The sequence below is a fragment of the Chionomys nivalis genome, chromosome X (assembly GCF_950005125.1).
Source record: "Chionomys nivalis chromosome X, mChiNiv1.1, whole genome shotgun sequence".
In the NCBI taxonomy this organism is placed as follows: domain Eukaryota; kingdom Metazoa; phylum Chordata; class Mammalia; order Rodentia; family Cricetidae; genus Chionomys; species Chionomys nivalis.
In genome coordinates, this window is record NC_080112.1 from 71,871,031 (window position 1) to 71,895,694 (window position 24,664).

The 24,664-nt window shown below is 43.2% G+C and overlaps 1 protein-coding gene across 6 annotated transcripts in view; it reads right to left on the reverse strand.

The window, feature by feature from the left end:
* The window catches only part of LOC130867536 (doublesex- and mab-3-related transcription factor C1-like), a 185,098-nt gene that overhangs the window by 69,961 nt on the left and 90,473 nt on the right, over nt 1-24,664 (reverse strand). For 3 of the 6 annotated variants that reach the window (XM_057759583.1, XM_057759580.1, XM_057759582.1), the window contains exons 4-6: nt 16,169-16,439; nt 15,640-15,811; nt 12,139-12,300 (exon numbers count right to left, since the gene is read on the reverse strand). Coding sequence is in view for 2 of the 6 variants with exons in the window: in XM_057759579.1 (XP_057615562.1) it covers nt 12,166-12,300; nt 15,640-15,811; nt 16,169-16,439; nt 17,763-17,769 (585 nt within the window). In the remaining 4 variants the exon portion in view is untranslated. Of the gene's footprint in view, nt 1-12,138; nt 12,301-15,639; nt 15,812-16,168; nt 16,440-17,762; nt 17,986-24,664 lie in introns of those variants that run through there. The other 3 variants (XM_057759579.1, XM_057759577.1, XM_057759581.1) reach the window with 2 other exon arrangements.

The window sequence follows — 24,664 nt, forward strand, 5'->3', positions numbered from 1 at the left end:
TTTACATTTCATGTTCAAGCATTAAACTTCCATATTCTTACTATAAATTAATATGGTGTTTATAGAATATTTCAGTGTTAGAATGGTTATGTATAGATTTGGCCCACTTTTGGCCTTTCTCATTTGTAATTTTTTTCTGGCATCATTATCAAGAAGATTGTCTTTCATACCTTGAGTGGTTATGGAAGCTTTGACTACACATGTGCATTTTTTTTTCTGGTCCCTATACTAGACTCCATTTGGCTATGAGTGTGACATTAGGAAGTGTAAGTCATATAATTTTGTTTTAATTTTCAAGATTATTTCCCTGTTTAGGGGGCCTTTGAAACTTCATGTGAATTTTTAAGTTATTTTTTTCTATTTCTGTATAATCATCCATGAAATTTTTTATAGCAATTGAATTTATTTACTAGATTGGTTTTGGTAGCACTGTCTTTTTACGATACTGGATCTTCCAGGTCATGAACATGGTATGTCACCATTTATGTCTCACTGAATTTCCTTCAGTACTGTTTTCCAGTTCACAGTGTTTAACTTTGTTGGTGTACAAAAGAGTTCCACTGTTAAACGAGCGGCAGGCTTCATTCCTGGCGCCCGGCTGCCCGCACGGCTAGCTTTACCCAAAATAATTACACAGAAACTGTATTCTTTTGAAAACTGCCTGGCCCATTAGTCCCAGCCTCTTATTGGCTATCTCTTACATATTGATCTAACCCATTTACTAATATTCTGTGTAGCACCACGAGCTGGCTTACCAGGAAAGATCTTAACCTGCGTCTGTCTGGAGTGGGAGAATCATGGCGATTGCCTGACTCAGCTTTCTTTCTCCCAGAATTCTGTTCTGTCTACTCTGCCTACCTAATTTTCTGTCCTATCAGGGCCAAGCAATTTTCTTTATTTAACCAATGGAATCAACACAAAACAGAAGACTCCCACATCATTCCACAACTGCCCCAAATGCATTATAACAAAGGTTTATCTTTGAGGGGATAAACTCACAGAAAGAGTAGCAATCTGAAGTCCTCTGCATGTGCTGGGAACTAGAACCGAATTCAGCAGCCAAGAGAACCACACAGGCTTTTCATCTGCATTTATAATACGTGAGACCACATCCCAAGTGGGCTGGTATCTTAAAGGCTACTGACTGAAGGAGTTCCCACAGCATTGCTTTGTTAGTTAAATTAACTCTCAAATATTTTGTTCTTTCTAATGCCAGTATAGATTGAGCTGTGGAATTGCTTTTGTTGATTTCTTTTTTTGATCTTTCATTGCTAGTGCACAGAAACGCAGCCATTTGGTTGTACATTCGAACTTTACTGAATTCCATGATTAATTCTGTAATATTTTATGTAATATTTAGGAGTTTCCCTATATATTATGTCATTTATACATTTACATTTTCCTTTTCAATATGGACACCATCAGTTTCAGGTTTTTTCATAATTATTTTTTTTTCATTTTTTTGTTATTTTATTTTTCCCCTTTTATTGAAAATAGATTCTTCTCTCACAAAATATATCCTGATTACATTTCTCCTCCTTCTACTCACCCAAGATCCTCCCCACCTCTCCTCTTATCCAGATTCACCTCCTTTCTGTCTCCCACGAGAAAAGAACAGGGCTCTAAGACATAATATTAAAATATTATAACAAAATAAAATATAATGAGAGAAAAACTATCATTATATTGAAGTTATATAGGAACAGGACAAACCAACGGAAGAAAAAGAACTCAGGAGAAGGCACAATAATCAGACACACCCTCCTTTGCACACTCAGGAATCCCATAAAAACACTCAATTGGGAGATATAATATTTGCACAGAGGACTTCGTGCAGACCCATGAAAGCCCTGTGTTTGCTGCTTCAGCCTCTGTGAGTTCATATGGGCTTTGCTTAGTTGTTTTAGAAGGCCTTGCTTTCTTGATACCCTCCACCGCCTCTGGCTCTTATATTCTTTCTGCCTCCTCTTCTCTGGAGTTTCCTGAGCCCTGAGGGGTGGGATTTGATGGAAACATCCCATTTAGGGATCTCTGTCTCTCTGTCTCTCTCTGCATTATATCTGGCTATGGGTCTCTGTATTTGTTCCCATCTGCTGTAGGAGGAAGCTTCTCTAATGATCTCCCTAACTATTTTAACTAAAGTCCTAATAACATGTTGACTTAAAGTGGTAAAAGTAACTAACATAACTATACTTCCTGGTATTAGAGGAAAAGCTTGTCATCTCTTACTATTGAGCATGTTAGCTGTATGCTTTCATAATATACTTAACATACTCATATTAGTTTCTATCCTAGTTTATTGGGTATTTTCATTATGAAAATGGGTTGAGTTTTGTGAAGGACTCTTTCTGCTTCTACTGAGATGATGTGACTTTTGTCTTTCACTGTTCATCTGATATCCTATGTTGTTTAATCATTACATATTGAATCACCTTTATATTATAGGAATGAATCTCATTAGTTTATGATACATGATTTAAAATTTTTTCCATTTATTTGTATTCATGTGTGTGTGTGTGTGCATGCGCGCACATATGTGCATTTGTGTGCAAGTGTTTATGTGGAAGCCAGAATATCCTCTTCTATCACTCACCACCTATTATTTGGAGGATGAGTCCCTCCCAAACCCACAGCTCATATTTTCTCAACTAGTCTAAAAGCTAGTTAGTCTGTCTGTTTTAATTCTGGCATTATAGGCACACACTGCATGACTGACTTGTTAGATGAGTGCTGAGATCCAGACTCCAGTCTTCATGATTGCTCAGTAAGGACTCCTAACTTATGAGCTACCTAGGTAGTCCTTGTATAGAGTCACCTGGGAAGAGGGAACCTCAGCTGAGGAATTGCCTCCATTATATTGGCCTGTGGGCGTGTCTGTGGGTGATCTTCTAATTAATGATTGATGGATTGATGTAGGAGAGGGCCTCCCTGGGCAGTCAGTTAGTTAGGCCTGGGGTGAAAAGAAAGATAGTTGAGGCTCCAGCCTATTATGTTCACCCCTGCTGAGGCAACTCTCAACTTTCAGGCTCCAGGTAGTACCCACACCACCTGCTCATCTACAGGGTCCTTATGTGCCATATCCCACCTATTTGCCCAGCCAGATTCTTCATATCTTGCTTCAACGACTGTCTTAGGTGAGTCCGTCTGGTCCTCCCCTCCACTCTGCCCAGATCCCATGTCTAGCCTGGACCCAACAACCAGTGTCAAAGCCTAGTCTGGCCACTGCTGTTTTATGTTATCCCCAACTTCCAGGCTCCAGACATGACCTATGCTTCCCACCCACAACCAATAAGCCCCTTGCATGCCACATTCAATCTCTCTGCCCAGCCAGATCCTGTAACTCTTGTCCCATAACCTTTCTGGAAGAGTCTGCTTAATCTTTCCTTCATAAATCCACTCCCAATCCAAAGATCTAGCCTGGGTCCCACACCTAATAGCCCATGTTAGATTGACCACCTCTTCTTGCACTGCCTGCAACCTACAGGTTTTGGCCATTACCCATGCTGTCTGTCCATAGTCTAAAAGGCTGTTTGTATACCCATCTAACCTTTCTGCCTAGATAGGTCCCTAGGCAGATGACTCTACCTGACTCTCCCTTCCATACACCATCTCAAAATGCCAGATATACCCCTAAACTCCATGTTTGAATTAAGATGCACATGGTGCACTCCAAACCCAGCTCCATTTCTGCCTGATTTCATTTCATTGGAAATGACGTGATAGAGACAATTCAGGGTTTGAAAACAGAATTCAAAAAAGAGATAGAAATACTGAAAAGAACTCAAGCTGAAATGAAGATGAAATTGAAAAAAAATCAATAATCCAACTAAAAAACTCAAGGTAAAACCTTACAAAAAGAGTAAATCAAACAGAAGATAGAATATCAGAACTCAAAAATATACAACTAGACTAAATAAGCCAAGAATATGAGAGAAATAGAAACACAAGAAAAGAATTGTGCAGGAAATGTAGGACACCATGAAAAGTCCAAACTTTCAAACCATAAGAATAGAAGAGATTAAAGAATCCCAAGTCAACAAGATCATGAAGAACACTTCCACAAATTAAGGAAAGACTTATGCATGTAGCTTAAAAAAAGGCATTTAAAGCAACGAATACACAAGAACCTAAAAGATATATTGTAGTTAAGCTATCATGCATAAAAATAAATTGTTTTTTTAACAATACTTTGCCTTAATGTTACCCACAACAACTGATCTAAATTTCAAAAGATATAATCTTAATCTTTTATAGTACTTAAAATTTTTGCTATATTATTTTTATTTATTTATTAAAGATTTCTGCCTTCTCCCCGCCACCACCTCCCATTTCTCTCCCCCTCCCCCATCAAGTCCCCCTCCCTCATCATCCCTAAGAGTAATCCGGGTTCCCTGCCCTGTGGGAAGTCCAAGGACCACCCACCTCCATCCAGGTCTAGTAAGGTGAGCTTCCAAACTGCCTAGGCTCCCACAAAGCCAGCACGTACAGTAGGATCAAAAACCCATTGCCATTGTTCTTGAGTTCTCAGTAGTCCTCATTGTCCGCTATGTTCAGCGAGTCCGGGTTTTATCCCATGCTTATAAAAAGAAATTGTTATTCTTAAAACGTTCCCCGAGGCGGGCTGGCGGAGCCAGCGACAAGCGGCGACAGTTTCCCACCAGCGGGAGGGCACAGGCTGCGCGGCCGGTGGTGGCGGGTAACAGACACATAAACACAAAGATAGGCACTTCCTTAGCGTGAAAGGATGTTTGAAAAAGTACTTCAGTCAAAATGGACTTGGAAGCAAGCAGCCATTGTTATCCTAATATCTGATAAAACAGACCTCGAGTCGAAATAATCAGAAGAAATAAAGAATAACACTTCAGCCGGGCGGTGGTGGCGCATGCCTTTAATCCCAGCACTCGGGAGGCAGAGGCAGGTGGATCTCTGTGAGTTCGAGACCAGCCTGGTCTACAAGAGCTAGTTCCAGGACAGGCTCCAAAACCACAGAGAAACCCTGTCTCGAAAAAACCAAAAAAAAAAGAATAACACTTCATTATAATCAAGGGAACAACTAGCAATGAAGACACTACAATCCTAAACATTTATGTACCAAACTATAGTGCACACTATATCTGAAAGTGTACTACTGGAATTAAAGACAGATAAACATCAACCCACTAGTAGCAAGTGAGTTCAATACACCTACTTAGTCTAATACACAGGTCACTAAGGGATCTCTAGTAGGCTCAAAGATGGCAAACATTGCACTGACAGGTTTTGACTTTTACCCTGTTCTCTCCCTTCCTAACCATTAGATTACATTCCTAAAACTAGCCCCCAAGGTCTATTCTCTTATCTGGCCACTGACTCATTCCTGAGAATAAACACCAAGGTCCAACCATCAAAATTCATTATTCGGTTAACGTGCTCAATTGGGACTTTCCAACCCACCTCGCATAGACGCTCCCCCCCCCACTTCTCTTTTAAAATCCCACTACTGTGAAAACATCGGTTGCTGTTACTGCTTGCTGTGTGACTTTACGGGATCCAGAGGCAGGTCCCCCACTACTTGCCCCTCTGCATAGTAAATCTCCTTCACACTGAGAACTTGGTGTCTGGGTGTTTCCTGTTCTGTTGGGGGGGAGGGAGGGCTGTTCCAACCCCCTACCTTGCTGCTGTGACTTGGACCATGACTCAGATCTGTCTATAGGACCCCCAAGCCAGCCTTCCACTTTCCTGACTAGCCAGTGCCTGTTCACTTCACCCAGCAGTGTCTAATCGGTGATTTTTCCTGTCCTAAACATTCCCTGAGTCACTGGGTGATAACCACTGAGTGTCTGGCACCACCTCCCTCTGTCTTGGGGGAGGGGAGAATGCACCCTGCCCCAGCCTTCAGTGGCCATAGTGAGTTTCCTTAGACAGCTGTCAGGTACTTTCCATTCAGTTCAGCTTGTTTTCCTTTTGCTTTTGGTGGCCTCTCTGCTGGAGTCTGGCGCCTGTTCCTAATCTGAAAATCCTGTTCCTCTCTTGGTGGGGGGTTGGGTGATGATCTCTCCCTTCCAGAGACCCCTCTCCAGTCCACTTGAGATCCCTGGGGACACCCTCAGCTCTCAACTCTGGTTCCCGGCCACCAGTAGCAAAAGGAATCCACTCTCTCCATCTTGACCTTTGACCCTGTCCACTTACCTCTCCAAAACTTTAGACAGTATCCATGGTTGTGTCTACAAACTCTTGATACAGCTTCTCTGCTCATCTCTAAATCTAAAACATTAACTCTGGGATCCCCTCACAATCTATTCCCCCCTCCTCTCAACCCCAATCCCTCACACTGTCTCAGATTCTATGAATTTCTCTTATCAAAAACTCATCACTCACATGTCTTACCTGCTGCCCTCCCCTCAATGCCTGCACATTTAATCCTTTACCCCAACATTCTCCAGACCCTCTTCACTCCTGTTCAGAGACTCTTGAAGACCTGCACATCCCTCTCACATATAAGAGTGTCCTCTAGCTACTTCTGCCTGCACTTTCGGTACAGATGGCAGCTCTTTCCTGTCAGATGATCACCATGTTGCAGGATATACAACAGTCTTAGATGATGCCATCATTGAGCGGACCTCCTTACCACCCCCACACCAATCAACAGGCAGAATTACTCACCAGAGTCTTCCAAATCACTGAAAATACATCATTAATGGTATATGCAGACTCCAAATACACTTTCCATATCTTGCTAACACATTCAGCCATTTGGAAGGAATGAGAATTTACAGACACAGAATGTAATTCAATTATTAACTCTTCAAATATCCATAACCTCCTCAAAGCCTCTCCTTTACCCTCTTGAATGGGCTTGATTCATTACAAAGCACACCAGACAGATCCCTCCATTGTCAATAAAGGCAATAATTGCACCAACATGGGAGCCCATCAAGCTGCCCTTCCATCCCTTACAACTCAACCCTACTACATAACTCAGATAACAAACAATCTAGCCTTCATTCAACACAGGACAGTATTTGTTAATCACATCAAATATTTACTCTAATACTAAATTGCTTCTATTGTCTCTCCAAACACACCTGACTCTCACCACAGCAGATAAGACTTTTTACAGAATCTACCCCCAAATCTACAGTGTATGTCAGTAAACTAACCCAACCTCCTTTATATGACCCCACCTTTCCCTTTCTCACTAAGTAATTGTTATGTCCAGATCTGCAAAATCCCCCAAAAACCAACAAGGAGACCAAGTCCCATATGTGAAAGAAAAGAGACTTTATTATTTTTATACAAGTTTGTAAACTCAGTCTTCGTGTGTCCAACATATTGGAATAATCGGAGAGCCCCGAGTTTAGTTAGAGTTGGGTTTTTATAGTAGTAAAGGTGGGGGTGAGGGAGTTTTAAGGTTCAGGACCCCTGATTGGCTGACATTTGTCTAGGGGTGTCCTGGTGAGTGTGTGCTGGCAGGTGATCCAATCTACAATGGTTGGAACTTTGGGCATTTTCTTTGGATGATCTGTTCTTGGGTGGTGCTCAGATAATCTCAGTTTGTGGTTCTTCCTGCAATCAGGTATTGCTTCAGGGAAAACTACTGAGACTCAGGCCTCAGTTAAATTTATTGATGGCTGAGTCCTACACTGTCAGATGATAATGGTTGGAAATTAAGAAATTCCTTTGGGCTATACATTTTTCTTTGCTTCCCCCACTTCCTCTCCTCTCCCCTTCAATCCTCTCCCATGGTCCCCATGCTCCCAATTTACTCAGGAGATCTTGTCTTTTTCTATTTCTCTTACATAGATCAGATCCATGTAAGTTTCTCAGGGTCCTTTTTGTTGTCAAGGTTCTCTGGGATTGTGATTTGTAAGCTGGTTTTCTTTGCTTTATGTTTTAAAATCACTTATGAGTGAGTACATATGATAATTGTCTTTCTGGGTCTGGGTTACCTCACTCAATATGATGTTTTCTAGCTCTATCCATTTGCCTGATTAAAAAAAAAACAATTTACTCAAAGATATTTTAAGTTTATGGTATATTTTGTTATAAAAATATTTTTATAGAGATGGCCCAAATTAAATTGAATCTATTCTTGGATATGAAACTTATTTAATTGCTGTGATGATACAGAGGAGAATATTATTATTTTTAAAAGTGTTCAATAAATTTTAGAATTTGTGGCTACAAAAAAAAGAACTTCCTTTGGGTGGACTGTTTCTATTTAGCTTATCATGGCTGGCTCCTACATTTCTCCTTCACAAGCACCAATGACAGGACCCAGGGTCCTGCTGCTTGGACATGGTTTTAAGGAGGTATTATTGGGACCTAACATGTATTTTAGTTAATAAATTTATTAATTGACAACCCTGGACCTATTTTTAGTATATCAACAGGCACTATAAGTAGTTTCTTGTCCCCCATGCCAGGGAGTTCCCCCTTATCTCAAACTTTTAACCAATTCTGGGCAGGGAGCATGGGACAGTGTTTTCCTTTCCACAGCTACTTTAAGCTGATATTGGGGTGTTGTCATCAGGGCCCACGCAGGTTGAAAGGCTAGCCAAAGGTAGGGAGGAAATTCAGGCAACGGGGCACACATCAGACTCTGTCGAAGGAACAGGGAGCGTTCATTTTAGCTGGACTGGTCCACATTAGCTTTTAGGAAGTCCAGGGCTCACTGCCATTCAGAGCAGGCTGTAGTCAGCAACTGAAGCTTAGATGCATCTGTCAGCCAAGTGGAAGCCTATTGAGATAAGTTTAAACTAGGAACAGAAGTCAGAATTTATGTACTTAAAGAAAAATCCATATTGTAGAAAAAAAGCAGATAATGGGTATCTGTAAACAGAAGGAATAGACTCATACCTTTGAGTCCTAGCAAAAACTACAGATTTTGGTTAGAAGCATGTATATTTTTCTGCTGTCCAGAGATGCCTTTGGCCCGATGAGACATACCTTTTAGTTCATATTTAAATGGCAATGAGAATAAATCTAAAATCTTGAGCTTGTGACCCAAACAGTAAGTAGTCATTGCTCTATCAGCCTATTAGAACTATACAATAGAGGGGGGAAGAAATCAGAAACATTTTCCATATATTAACCTGTATTTACATCTTAAGTCATTTTTTGGACCCTCAAAGCTTATTAACTTTTCTATCTTCAGACCTTAAAACATTTTTTTAAGAGACCTAGTAGCTTTAGAATGAGCTAACAAGCTGGCTGTAGCTTTGTGGAAGGATCTGGATACCTTTTGCTATTAAACTGATATTATAACTGCCCTAGTCATTAATACTATCAGAGATCCCAGAAGGATAAATAAAGTATATCTGAGTACAGACCAAATAGTTTCTGAATCTATTAAAAATGACAGGGACCAGATTCCATATACAGTTAGTCATAACCAGGTCTCCATAGCACTGGAGGCAGAAGTATCCAGAACAGCAGTCTTACAGTCTTAGCCAGGCCCATAAGGCATTTTTTTTCCTGTGGAAGAGGGACATGGAAAAGACTGACCTTGTTTTGTCTATGCAAAAGTGGTGTAATCAATTTTTAATGTCCTGCTGTTTGTTCACAGTCTGGACTGGGTCCCGGCCGCAGGTGTTGCACTGGGGCTCCTCGCCCAGTGGTCAGCATCATTATAATCCAGATGGAGACATCATGGTGTCCCACAATCCTTTTTGGAGACCTTGGGTTACTGCTAGGATCTCTGAGTCTCTGTTTAATATAATAAGCTTTTAAATCATTATTTTAAATGTCAAAGTCTGCAGATCTCTGAAGTATGAGGGTTGCCTAGGTATGTCTGATTAGACAAACTTTGTTTTTTGTTACTTGTATTAGGTTTGACTTTGAAAACATATACAAGGACCTAAATAAGGCTTACTCCTGTAATTAATTATATCAGTACTTTAAGGATGACTGACTAACTTGTATTTCCTAATAGTCTATAATAAGTTAGCAGCTTTTATAAGACTAGAACTTTATATTTTGTAATGATTTTGAATTGACGCTAATAAAGAAACCGAATTAGTCATTCTGAGGGTAAACACAGAACAAGTTTATATCTAGCTGTCAATGCCATCTTCTGCAAAGGCAAGGAACAGGTTCCAGGGTGAAATGGTAACAGGAAGGAGTCTAAGATCTAGCATTGCCCTAGGGCAAATTGAGACTCAGGTCTACCTTCCTGCTGATCTATAAAACCCACCTTGGCAGGCTGTATCAAGTTGCCCTAGGAAAGCTGCCCTGGGCCCTATATTTTTTCCCCTTCACAAGTACTGGTGACAGGACGCAATCATGGGTCTTATCTGTCCATGGGCTCAAGGGGGGTGATACTGGGACCTCAATACCATCAGTCAAATAGTATTGACCCGTTCTCAAACAAAAACCATCAGTCTGTTGATAAGGCAGGGACTGAGAGCTGAAAGTAAGGTGGTTAACCAAGGAGACCAGTTCAACAAATTTTATACCATCCAGCTTCGGCGTGAGCATTTTATTTTTTTATTGTTAATTTATTTCTTAACAAGACCATTGAATCTCTAATTACCCCAGAGTGACTGACATAGAAACAACATTTTTTTCCCAGAAGAGGAGGACCAAACCTCGTAGTATTAATACAAAAATTTATGACTCTGTTTATCTAAATAGCTTAAACCCAACAAAGTTAACAAAGACAAGGAAGCTAAACACACATTTTTAAGCCTGAATAGACCTTGAACAAGGAAATACATTTTAAACCATTAATTAATATTTTTAATGCTTTGAACTTTTTAATATAGTTTTTCAAATTACAGTGATCCCCATTATAAAATTTTTCCATTGTTATTTTATAACTGCAGTTTTGCCTATGTTGTGAATTTTAATTTAAACATCTGACACGCAGGTGGTCTTAGACTACCCCTGTACAACAACTCCCAAAAGATGGAGATCCATTGGCTTGGATGCTGTTCCAAGCCCTCTATCAAACTGCTTAGGTCATTGTCTTCTGCATCACAAGAAATGAACATTTCCATTTTTGGTTAGCTTTTGGTGCTTTAAGCTCTGACCTTAATTTTTAGCCTTTTATTTTAAGTTTAAATGTTAACAATATAAAACATTTTATAAGCACAAATGTTCCAAAGCCTTAAAAATTATTGTAAAATTTTTTTCTAAAACATGAAAATCTCTTAAATGTTTTCCTGCAATTTCAAAAATAAAGTATTTCCTTGGTCCCACCCTTGACAGCATATACACAGCCTGTCTTTTATATCTCAGCCTGCTCCATTTTACTGTAGCTGGTATTTCTGGTGACTATCACCGGGCGCTGGTATTTCTAAAACTGTTGAGGTCCATTGTCGTAACTGCACATTCTTTGGGACTTTAGTCCTGCCATACATTTGTAATCCTCAGCTGTTTCCTATGATCCCTTTATGTCTTTATAACCATTATCATCTGGGTGATTCTTAAATTAACAAAGTCTAACTGGCAGAGCCAGGTACATTTTTAAGTATAAAAACTTTGAGGTGCAGCTTTAATACACACACAGAGAGATCTCATGTGAGAGGTTTATTGGGGTTGGTGCAGAGGTTGCCTCTGAGTGAGAGCGGAAGGAAGAGAGAGCAGGGATATATGGCACTTGCTTTTTATAAGATATAACACATGCACATAGACTGTGTGCCTTGTGGCAGCAGTAGCAACAGTGTCACGGGGATGGTTGATCCCAGTTGTCACTTGGTCTCTGTGGGCAGGCTGATGGAAATGCCTGAATGCTAACACTATTGATCCCAACATATTTCAAGTCAACTACAGACTGCTACAGAAACTTGACAGCCCCAGATTCTCCCGCAGAATCTGCATCCTAGACAGTTCCAAACAACTAGTCCTATGTGGTCCATCTTTACAAACTGCTCCAATGCTGCTTGCACTTCTCTAGCCCCAGATGGTCCCACAGAGCCTAGCTAGACATTGACACAGCCTGCTATCCCGACCTTAGCCTACATTCCAGCTTCCTTGGATCTCTAACAACAATACCTCAATATCAAGAGGAAGGAGCCAGAAAGAATGATGCCCAATTACCCAACACCTAACAACCCAATAATAAAACAAAAAGCTGTGAATGAAGGACTCTCTCTTTGTCTCCTTAAAAACCCACTACTGAAAAACAAAACAAAACAAATAAAAACAAAAACCCACCTGTTGCTACTGCTTCATGCTGTCTGGTCAATCCAGAGGCAGTGTCCATGCCCAGCTTGTCACTCCAGGTAATAAATGTCCTTTGTGCTGAGAACTTGGTATCTGTGTGTGTCCTGTACTAACTCTGAGGGGTGGGAGTGGGTTCCAACTCCTTAAAATCACCTGCACAAAAATATGCAGAAAGATATCAGAATTAAATGATATATATATATAATGAACTTAGTAGATAGGTATAGAATATTTCCCTCAAAGACTAATGACTATACATTCTACCTAACAGCCGATCATCAACCAACCCTAGTAAGAAAATATGTCAGTTAATAGCTGTTTTTTTTTCCCACTCAGTTCAGTGACTGTCCCTGAAACACTGCTGTCCTAATCAACAACTGTAATTCTGATGCTACCAGCAGGGGTTCGGCAGCAAGGGCTGCAGCTCTTGGGAATTCTGTTCCCTCATTCACCGGCCCTCTCAAAACCACTAAGTGAAACTTTGTCTAGATCTCTATCCCTCTCCAGAACTCAGGATTCATAGGTTGAGGTGAGATTAAGCTAGCTCAGAGAGGCTGAATCGCAAGTAGCTAACCTCCTCTCCTTGTTCACGTCTCCAGAAAACACCCCCAGACCTTCTGTTCGGCTCCCACTTCAGAACACTCTCTATACCTGGTTCCTCCCCACCACTTCCTATCAGCTAGTTTCTGACGCAGTCTCCTGAGCACAGGTTAATTTTATTTAATCAAACAAATGAACATGTTTTTGCATTGTGAACAAAAGCAGTAGGAAGAAATGTACCACACCTTAAAATAATAGTTCACAACAAGCAGGAGTTGGGCCGCTTTGTATTTTTTACTTCAACTATGTGGTCTTGTGAACTTTAGATTGTTTTCTGGGGTTTTTCATCTTAAGGCTACTTTTATTCTTCAAAACTATGCGTAAGTTAATATTTTTATTATGAATTAGTACAGCTTAGGGAGGAATCATCCTTATAATAATTCAGAGGTAAAAATGTCCAGTAGAATGGGATGTTTCCAGGAGATAAATGTATTACATTACAGGCAATGGGAATCTCCCCAAACCCGTTCAACCATGTCAGATACCAGAGAAAGATAACAGTAGCAGTGTAAAGGCACAGCAGAAACAAAAGACATTCTGGGGTCTGGGGTCTGGGATCTCACGGCCTTTCCTAATTGAGATTCACCCATCAGGAGGTTTCTTCCTGGTGGGCTGACACCTTGAACTTCAATTGCTACCTACTGCTTCTCTGACATGGCCACTGACATGAGTGGTGCCATGACAGTGAATTGGGACCTTCCATATCAATCATCAATCTACATGCAAATTTGGTGGAGGAATTTTCTCCATTGAGGTTCCCTCTTCTAAAAGGACTCTAGTTTGTATCAAGTTGTCAAAAAATTAGTCAGTACTGGATCTAAACAGAGTTTTTAATAGAAAAAATAAAAATGGTTGAGAAATAGCTCAAAAAGTTTTTATCATTCTTAGAAGTTAGGGAAATGCTAAGACAATTCTGAGATTTTTATCTCACCCTAGTCAGAATAACTAACACCAACAAAACACCTGACAGGAAATTCTGGTTTGGGGAGAAGAGGAACTCTCATTTACCATTAGTAGGTTTGTAAAATTGTACAGCCACTCCATAATTCAGTATGAAAAGTATCAAAAAAACTAAATTTACCAAATGATCCAGCTATATTACTTCTTGGACTATGTCCAAGGGCTCAACACACTGGTCTGTTCCACAGATACTTGCTCAGCCTGTTCATTGCTACTCTATGCAATGGAAATGGAAGCAACCTGATGTCCTTCAACTGATGAAAATGTGGTACATATACACAGTGGGATATTATTTATATGTGAAGAAAAATTAAATTATTAAATTTGCAGGTAAATGTACAGAACTAGAAAAGACTATATTAAATGCGATACTCAAGACACAGAGACAAATGCTGCATGTGATCTCTCTGTGATTCCTAGCTCCAAATCTTCAGATTTGAGTTATAACATGGAGTAACTATCTAAATCAGCAAATTACAAAGGAACCATGGGGGTTTTAGAAGGGAATGGTAGAATACAGGTGATTTGAAGTGGAAAATGGAAACTTAGGTGAAGTATTCAACTGCGGAGGGTGGAGGGTTGCCAATGTAAAAGAAAAAGGAGGGAAAAAGGACAGATCACACCAAGGTTTTTTGATAAAGCCTCAAGGAATCACATTATTTTATATTCACTTAAAATTATGTATGATAGATGTAAGTGCATATATATACACATATGTAAATAAAGGTATGCTACTTGGGCTGAAAATGCTCCCTGAAAGAACTAGAGATGAACCAAAACCCAGTTGGTCAGAGTAGTCCAAGTTATTCCCAAAACAATACACAGCAAATGGAGACCATCATAAAAACCCACAATCTGACACAATGCACAGATCAATGGATCCTAAGGCTCCCAGCCCCAGTCTACATCAAAGACCCTGAAGACCCTCAGGAAACATCACAGAAGAAGAGACTATTAGGAATATTCCTAAAAACGAGCCTCTCTGCCAACATAAATTATCCCAATCATACTAAATCAGACCAAATTAAAAGATATCCCAGTTTAATTGGATGCCTGCGTTCTCGGGGGGCTCAAGGGGGGGGAACAGAAAGCAGGTACATAAACTGTAGAGGAAGAGGGAAGACCACATGTTTATTTTAAATAGACTGTGGAAGTGGTCTTGACCTTTCCTGGGGAGGGGTCATGTTGAGGGAGCTGCGGGCCTCTTCCCACAGCCCGGCTCCCGCATGGTTAGCTTTATACCCGAAATAACAACACACTCATTGTATTCTTTTAAACACTGCTTGGCCCATTTCTATTCATGTGTGTAGCACCCCAAGCTGTGCTTACTGGGAAGATTCTAGCCTACGTCCATCCTGGGCCTGCTTCTGGAGCACAGCGGCATGGTGTCTGCCCCAGAGAGGAGAGCTATCGAGTCTGCCTGGGAGAGGGGAGCATGGTGTCTGCTCCAGAGAGCAGAGCTGTCGAGTCTGAGCTCACTTCCTCTTCCTCCCAGCATTCTGTTCTGTTTACTCTACCCACCTATGTTTTAACCTGTGAGGGCCAAGCAGTTTCTTTATTTTTAACCAATGACCTTCCTCCATCAGGGTCAAGGTTTGTAGGGGCTCAGGGGAGGGGCCTTCCAAAAATGGAGGCTGGAGACTGGAATTGCATTCCAGATTCTTTGTATAAGGGGTGACAGGAAGCTGAGGTGATACTTATGAGCAACATTTTAGGCTCTCTTTGGATAAAGGGGCATCTGCTCAAGTCTGGCTACTTCCTGCAGGCATGGGACGATGTGGGGAGGGGAGAGCTGGGTATTGGTGGGTTCACGCTCAGCAAGAGGTGTGGCTGGAGAGATATCTTGTTTACGCTCATCCCAGAGACAACAGGCTTCTATTTCTTGAGGGAGATGAGAAGACGGGTGACTAGGAGAAAAAATATTGTTATTACCTGTCTTGTTTGTATCACCAAAGATGAATGTGTCAGCATAAGGACAGATAGGCCCTTCATTGTGGCATCTTGGAAAACCAGAGGGTGGAAGGTCCTAACTGCTGGACAGACAAAGTGTCCAGCTTGAGCCTGGAGAGATGGTACCACCATGGATGTCCCAGGAGCTTGGCAGCTGAGGGTGTGGTAAGGATTACCGTGTGAGATCCTGTCCATTGAGGTTCAAAAGACCTAGGAGTTAACTGTTTGAGGAGTACTCTGTCCTCTTGGGAGAGCGGGGCAGGTTTAGGGGCATCAAGGTCCACTTGGTGTGGTGGCAGGAAGACAACTGTCAGCGTGTGAATGGAGAAGGGACCTTAAAAGGGAGAGGTAGGGTAGGTACCCTGCCAGTGGAGGAGTTTGGGCTGGGAGGTGATGGTTAAGGAGAAAGGGCCTGCCATAAAGGAGCTTGAAAGGGCTAAGACCCGTAGGGGAATGTGGAGTGGCCCTGAGGTGAGTAAGGGCAAAGGGGGGAAGGGAGGACCAAGATAACCTGAGTTCAATGGAGAGCTTGGTTAGCTGTTGTTTGATGAGTCCATTGGCCTTCTCCATCTTTCCTGAGGACTGTGGATGGTAGGGGGTGTGGAATTTCCAGGAGATGTTGAGAGCCTCTGACACGAGCTCCACGACCCTGGAACTGAAGGCTGGCACATTGTCCATTTGGATGGTCCGTGGGATGCCAAACCAAGGAATGACGTGGTCCAGGAGTACCCAAGCCACCACATCTGCTGTCTCCCTGGAAGCTGGAAATGCTTCTATCCATCCTGTAGAAGTGTCCACAAGTGTTAAGAGATAATGGAGTTATTTTATGAGAAGGCATATGGGTGAAATCAACCTGCCAATCTTTGCCCTACAAAGCTGGTGTAGAGACTGACGTATGTGAAGAACCCCCTGTGGGTTGGCCTGGGCACACATCTGGCATGAGGAGTGACCCTGTGAAATACGATCTTGGAGATGGGTGGGGTCAAAGAAGGGCTCAAAGAAGAGGAACAAAGCTTTGGGGCCTATGTGTAAGGTCTGGCTGCTGTCTGAAATGATTGACAATGCCTGGTCATGAGGAAGGGTGAGATGGTTATTTAAATAGAACCATCCATCCTTTGTTTTTGTGGGCCCCTTTTTATGAGCTCGTCCCTCTCTTTTGGTTGGTAACAGGGCTGATAGGAGGGAGTTAAGAACAAAATATGTTCCGTGGAATCTGAGGAGCTGGAGGCCAGCCTTGGGCCACTGAGTCAGCCTTGGCATTGCCTAAGGCCACTGGGCTCTTGGAGAACTGGCGTCCCTGACAGGGAATAATGGCTACTTCTGCAGGGAGCTGGAGGGCCTCCAAGAGGTTGGCTATAAGGGGTCTGTTAACTATGGGAGTGCCTTTGGTAGCAAGGAAGCCATTTTCCTTCCAGAGTGCAGAATGGGTATGGGCTATTAAGAAGGCATATTTAGAATCAGTGTGGATATTAGCCCGTTGGCCCTTGGCTATTTGGAGTGCCTTAATCAAGGCAATTAATTCGGCCTTTTGTGAGGAGGTTCCCATTGGCTTCAACTGTGTTAGTGGAAGTGACCACTGTATATGCTGCCTGGCTGTGGCTAGCTGTTGGGTTTAGCCACTTCTATCACTGTGACTTTTCTCAGCTCAAGATTCTTTTGCAAGTAATGCTATGAGGACTCTGTGCCCTTCTCCACAGAGAGCAAAGAGTCACTAGACCAACCAAGAGAATTGTCTTTATAATGATTCATTATTTAGTGGCTTCTATATCTAACGCATTAAGGGAGCTCACACTCTTAGCATGCATGTGAGGACCACGATAGGCAACACACAAACAATTCAATATCACAATTATTAATCCTACTAATCCTAATACATTAAACCAATTCCTAACCTCCATTCCATCATTATCTATAAAACACTTCTTAACCTTAATACAACTTATCAATTAACATTTCCTAATCTTACCAATTATCCATAAAATATCTCTTAACATTTCACACACTAAACACACGTATTAATACATTTGTGCTCTTCTAATTATCATTCATGCATTAATCTCAGATTTACGTAGTTCCATACTTGAGTGTAAATAGCATTATACAACCTGACATCCTCTGTAAGGGTTCTTCAGCTCTGAAAAGGACTTCTGGGTTTCTTCAGCCCTAAAAAGGAGTTTTGGTTTTCTTCAGGCTGGATGCCCAACTGCACCGGATGATTGACCACGAAGCTCAACTCTTGACTGTGTAGGCCGTGTGGTCTGGTGATGTTCTGCTCCGGATGTTCTGCTGCAGGTACCACCACCCTGCGTCCTGGTCTGAAGAAGCCCGTGGCCGGAGGGCTAAGGTGGCAGGCGGCGGCAGGCTTGGGCCGGGTGGCTGCGGTGGTGGCGTGGGGCATGGGTGGCATGGTGGCCCAAGCTCGGTGTGCTGTGGTGACAGCGGTGACCACAACCATGGAGGCAGTGCTTCCGCTCATCGTGGGCCACGGGCAGCAGCTCGGGCTGCGACTGAACTCTCGCATGGTGGGTGCTCAGAGGATCTGTTCTCTGGAGGCTGGGCCTTCAGAGGATCTGCTCTCAGGAAGCAGGGCATTCTGAGAATCTCACTATGAGGCTCAAGAGCATGTTAGGGACATCGTGATGGTGAGATAACTGCCTGGCTTCTGCCTTTCTTTTTATGCCCATTCATAACTGCCTCTTGTCTGATCCTTCTGATAGCCAGATGTCCTAGGCTATCGGTATTGACTGGACGCAGAAAGGTGGGGGTCCTTCTCGTGTGGCAAGATTACTTTTGTTACCAAGGTTACTGGATGCAGCCTTACCCTCTGGCAGAGCCACATGAGTGTGGCAGCCTCCAAGTGGGCAAAATGATCTCTTAATATTTCTCCTTAATAATTTTATACTTCACACAGTTTTCTTACTTAATTTCCTATTTTCTATATTATACTTATCCTTATAGATTTCCTACTTTGCCTACACTACAGATACCCATTTTTTACTTATTCAGAAGGATCTTTTTCCATGTTCATTACACTGGCGGTTTCCTGATTTATCTATAAGGGAACTTCCATCAAGAAACAGAGTGAGTTGGGGATCTGTGATTGGCTGGTCTAGAAGACCTGGCCAAGGTGAGGCTAAAGCCTTTACAGCCTCTGGGCAAGAGTAGAGGAGGTGCCAGAGTGGGAGGGAGCAGGAAGAAGAGTTTCTGGGGTTTAGGGCAGGACTGGAGGCCAAAGTAATTTGGGGGTATTCTAGAAACAGTAAGTAAAAAAACCTGGACTCATGAAAGTCCAAGGAGAGAGAGAGGAGTGTCTCAGAAGGTCTGAGAGGTGATGGGTGGAATATACCATGATTGGCCTGGACAAGGTGATCTTGAGAGCCTCCTGAGTGAGTTCAGTTGCTGCTGCCAGGGCTCTCAGGCACAGTTGCTATCTACATACCGTGAGGTCCAGCTGTTTGGATAAAAAGGCAACAGCCCAATTCGAAGGCCCAGCCTGTTGGGTTAGAACTCCTGTGGCCACTCCTGACCTCTCATCTGTATAGAGATGGTAAGGCTTTGTGGGGTCTGGAAGAGCAAGGGCAGGGACTGTTAGAAGGGCATCTCACAGTAGAGAGAAGTGGTGGCAGATGATGGCCTGGTGGGTGAGAAGCCTCATGGAGGTCTCTCTGGCTGCCTGGTACAGAGGTTTGGCTGTAATGGCAAAGTTAGGGATTCAATGGCAGAAGAACCCTACCAGGCCCCAAAATAAGAGAATTTGAGCCCCTGTGGTTGGGGGCTGTAAATCGTACAGGGCCTGGACCCTGTCAGAGGTGAGGGTCTTAGGCCCCAGGCAAAGTGATCACACAAATATACCACTGTAGGAGAGCACAGCTGAGCCTTCATTGGTTAGACTTGATATCCCAGGGATCTGAGGAAGTTCAGGAGTGCAGAGGTGGCCTGTTGGGACAGTGACAATGTAGGAATGCAGAGAAGGAGATCATCAACATACTGGAGAAGTGTACTAGAACCTGGGTCAAAGTTTGAGAGATCTTGAGCCAGAGCTTAGCCAAAGAAATGGGGGCTGTCTAGAAAACCCTGAGGGAGAACAGTCCATGTGAGTTGTCTGGAGGACCAGGAATCAGGGTCCTCCCAGGTGAAGGCAAAAAGGAAGTATGAGTCAGGGTGTAAAGGGACAGTAAAGAAGGCCAGAACTTCTTTTAGGTCCAGAACAGTAAAGTAGGAGGTGGTAGGAGGGACGTTAGACAGGAGATTGTATCGATTGTTAACCACTGGGTGAACTGGAATGACTGCCTCATTTATGAGGCAGAGGTCTTGAACCAAGTGGTAAGCGCCAGAGGGCTTACCCATGGGAAGGATTGGAGTGTTGCAGGGTGAGTCAACAGGAATGAAGAAAAGTCCCTGAGATGGGAGGCGGGTGATAATAGGCTCAAGGCCTTGGTGGTGGGTTTCAGAAATAGGAAACTGGGGTCTGGAAGGGAAGGACAAAGGATCTTTAAGGTGAACTAGCACTGGCTAGTGGTGAGTAGCAATCACAGGAGTGGAAATGTCCCATACTTGGGGATCTACTGGATCAGGGAGGGTAGGGACAGAACAGTCTGGGGTAGAAACATGTGAGGGTATTAAAGTGAGAAAAAAGTGTGACTCAGGAGAGTGTGTGGGGGCCAAAGTGAGTATGGCCCTGAAGCGGCTAAGGATATCTCAACCCAGTAAAGGTGCAGGGCAAGCAGGTATAACTAAGAACGAATGAGAGAAGAATTTCCCTGCAAGAATGCAGGGCAGTGGCAAAGTTGTAAGTGGGGAGTAGCGGGATCTGTCTACCCCCATGACTGAAATTGGTGAGGGGAATGTAAGGCCCAAGTGAGATGTTAAAACAGAGTAGGTAGCTCCCGTGTCCAAAAGAAAAGCAACAGACTTGCCTGCTTCTTGCAGTGTTACTGTAGGCTTGGAGAGGGCTATGGGAGTCAAAAAGTCTGGGCTGCATCAATCTTCCGCGAGGCCGAGAAGTTCATCAGTTGCTGATGTTGGTGAGGCTGGACCTCCGTGGAATGGCATAGAAGACGAGCCTGCTGGGGGCATTGTGATTTTCAGTGTTCAGGTTGCTGGCAGATGGGGCATGGCGTCATAGGAGGCCCATTTAGACCTCATTTGAAGCAGCTTGCTGGTGAGGTTGACTTAGGTTGAACTCTGCCAGGATGGAGACTTGTGGTTGACTTCCCTTGTCCACCTTCTGGGGGTCCTGGTGGCCTGAGGGCAGCTGCTACGGCTTGAGCTTGGAGTGTTGCCATCTGTTGCAGCCTTGACTGTCAGGAGGACTCAGCTATTTCTTCTCGGGCATTAAACACTTTAAAGGCCATTCTCACCAATTTTTGTATGGGGGTTTGGGGACCTTCCTCAACCTTTTTAAACTTTTTTCTAATATCTGGTGCTGACTGAGAAATAAAATGGGTAGCCAGGACCATGGCTCCCGCAGGGGAGGCTGGGTCCAGTCTAGTATATTGGACCATGGTCTTGTATAATTGGTTTAAAAAACGGTTGGGTTTTTGTCAGCTAGCTGTGTGATCTCTCAAAGTTTATCAAAATTAACTACTTTTTCTGACACCATCTCCATACCCTGAAGGAGGCAACAAACCATGATGTCCCACCTCTGTTGACCGCTTTGGCCAGGTTGATAATCCCAATATGGTTCTGTGGGTGGCATGGCCACTTCCCCCACAGGGACTGCACTGTCTACTAGGTGAGTCTGGTCTTCATACTGTCTACCTGCCTCCTGAATTCTACTTCACTCTTCAGGAGTCAGAATAGAAACCTGGATGACATAGAAGTCATGCCAGGTTAGATCGCAGGCCTGGGACAGATAGAACAGAAGGATTAGCAGAGAAGAAACCCAACTACTTTTCTATTTGAGAGATATCTGGAAGAGAGAAGGGAACATGGACTTTAATAATACCAACAGCTCCCACTACCTCCCAGAGAGGGCAGAGAAGGGCAGGGTTATTAAAAATTTCCAGCAGAAATGAGAAGAGGACATGAGACATAAACAAACCCACGTAGGAGTTTATTAAGAGGGTTTGTGCTCTTGGGCCCAGGGAAACGGTGTGGAAAGAAGGGGGGAGTAAAAATGGCGTGTCCAGCTTTTAAAGGCTTCCTAGCACATGTGTACAAGGGGAAAGACGTGCCTACATCAGACGCTGATGACGGGTGATATTATGTCTTGTGCCTGCGTACAGGGGCTTTTGTGTCAGACACTGATGACGCAGATGGCGGGTGACCCTCGCATGCGCACACAGGGGGTACATGCTCCAGCTTTAGGACCCAGAAGTGCAGCCTTACGGGTGGCTAAAAGAATTACATTTCACCCTTTCGTTTATTATAAAAATTGGGGGCTTGAGGATCTTAATGGGTAGGAATGAGGCACAGCAAGGTCTCTCATAACTGCTTCATGCTGACTTTGTGGGCGTTGAGTTTGGGATGTCCGATCACATCCTGGGGTGCCTGATTAAGACTATTTTCCGGGCTCGAGGAACTGGGTCATCTGGCAGCTTGGTTCTCGCAAGATGCTGGAAAGACAAAAATTATATTTGGGAGAGAAAAAAAAATAGATACTAGTGATTACTAGAAGGAAGGTTTAAGATGGAAGATTGGGTGGGGGGCTCAGGGGTTCCCGAGACCAGGAATGACAAAGAAAGAGTTAAATGATACTTATTCTGGGTGAGTCCGGTTCATTTAGGTGGGTCAAACTGGCTCCCTGGAGCTTATAAAAATGTCTTGGAAAGAAATAAATTTTAGATATATTAACAGTGTATGATTATGACAATAGAGTGCATGATGGCATTACCTCAAAATCCAGGAGACACTGCTGCAGTCAGTGACGAGCCTGTTATGTTAAGGTTTGTTTTGTGAGATTTTTTGGAGTTTGCGGCTACAAATTTATTATTGTTTATTACCACCTGGGCTTTTGACAATCCTTGTACCTCCGGCTCTATGTTTGATGATGGTTCCTGTAATAACAGCTGAGTGGTTATTTGGAAATTTAATCATGACATTGGAGGTATATGGAGAAGTTGTATATAGGAAAAAGAGGAGAAAGGAGAGTATATTGGCACAAGAGAGTTGAATAAGGATGGGACCTTTATTTATTTATTTTCTTTGAACTGGAGTAAGAGAGGCTGAACTTGGTGTCCTCTGGAACCTAAGGGAACAGGGTCCTATCTGAGTTACTGTGTATGAGGGGTCATCTTGAGCTGGAGGAGTAAACAGTTTAAGATGCGACAGGTGAATCCAATGAGGAATTCCCTCGAGCTTGGCAGCTGTGGGAGTCAAAAGAACTACTCTGAGAGGACCCTGCCATTTAAGGGAAAAGGGTGAGGGACATTGGCCTGGGGGAGAAAATAATACCTGATCTCCTATTTTAATCAGCGGTGGGCATGGGTTAGCACATGGTTGAGACAATGAGTGGTGGGTAAAATCCCACAGTAGAGAGCGTAGGAGAGATAGTAGGGGAGTAAGCAGGTGATCAGGAAGGGGAGAGGTTTTAGGTCAGAGGCCAGGGGATAAAACTGGCCGCCCATACGTGAGTTTGAAAGGTGAGATAAAAAGGGGGCTTTTGGGGAGGGCCCTAAGGCTAAGGAGGGCCAGAGATAAGAGTTTTACCCTGTCAAGGTGAAGCTCCTGTGACGTTTTAACAAGAATGTCTTTCGAAGAGTGGTTAGTTCGTTCTACCTTCCCTGAAGACAGAGGGTGGTATGGGATATTAAAATGTCAAGGGATGTTAAGAGCCTTAGACAAGTTTTGGGAAATCTGGGAAGTGAAATCAGGGCCCTTATCTGACTGAAGAGAGGTTGGAATTCCAAACCGGTAGATGATTTCTCGGAGAAGAACATCAGAGACTGTCTGGGCCCTCTTATTAGTGCTGGGAAATGTTTCAACCCATCCAGACATTATATCCACCAAAACCAGGAGATATTTAACTCTTTTGACTGTGGGCATATGAGTAAAATCCAGCTTCCAGTCAGTTCCTGGAAGGGAGCCCCTGGCCTGAGGGGTGGGAAAAGGGAAGCTACGGTATTTGGTCTTGGGATCTGACTTTGGACAGATTTGACAAGAGGCAGTGATAGCTTTTAGGAACTTTATGTCCTCAGGGGTGGGTTGGAGGTGAGCCTTAACAAAATGAAGCAGAACTTTGTTATTAGGATGAAAGAGCTAATGTAGGTAGGGCAGAATTTGTTGGGTGTTAGGGGGTATCTGTGAGAGTGTGGGCTGTACTGTATGAATCCCCTGAGGTGATTGAGGTAGGTTTGTGCTTTGGAATGCTGCTGTTTTAGCTGCTCGATCAGCCTGGTTATTTCCCTTAGAAATAATGGAACTGTCGGTATGATGAGACTGACAGTGAATAATTCCTATAGCTTTGGGGAGATGGGAGGCTTTTAACAGGTCCATAATGTAACCTGAGTTAGTTATGGATCCTCCTTTCATTGTAAGAAGCCCATGCTCCTTCCAGATAGCCGTGTGGGACAAGAGGATATGAAAGGCATATTTGGAGTCTGTGTAAACATTTAAAGATTGTCCCTTTGCTAACTGGAAGGCATGGGTAAGAGCTATCAGCTCAGCCTGTTGATTAGTGGTATGGGCAGGGAGTGCCCGTGCCTCCACTATCTCAGTATCTGATACTATGGCATAGCCTGCTCTATGGGTCCTGTCACATATAAAGAAAGGAGCTGCCATCTGTGTACCAGGTATAAGTTTCCTGGGACAGTTTGCCCTCCTGCATATGTGAGGGGTGGGGCAGTAGATCCTCTAGGATCTCAATGCAAGAATGAGATGGGGAATCATTAACATTAGGTTGAGGTAGGAGATTTGAGATATTAAGGGGTGGGCATCATTGGAAAGTGAGTGTGACATCTTCCCCCAGTGCCACTTGGAGGGAAAGAACTCTGGAAGGGGGTAGGGGTTGTAAGCCTTTGTAAGTTAAGAGGTGGGACAAATTATGGTGGGAGAAGACAGTGGTGAG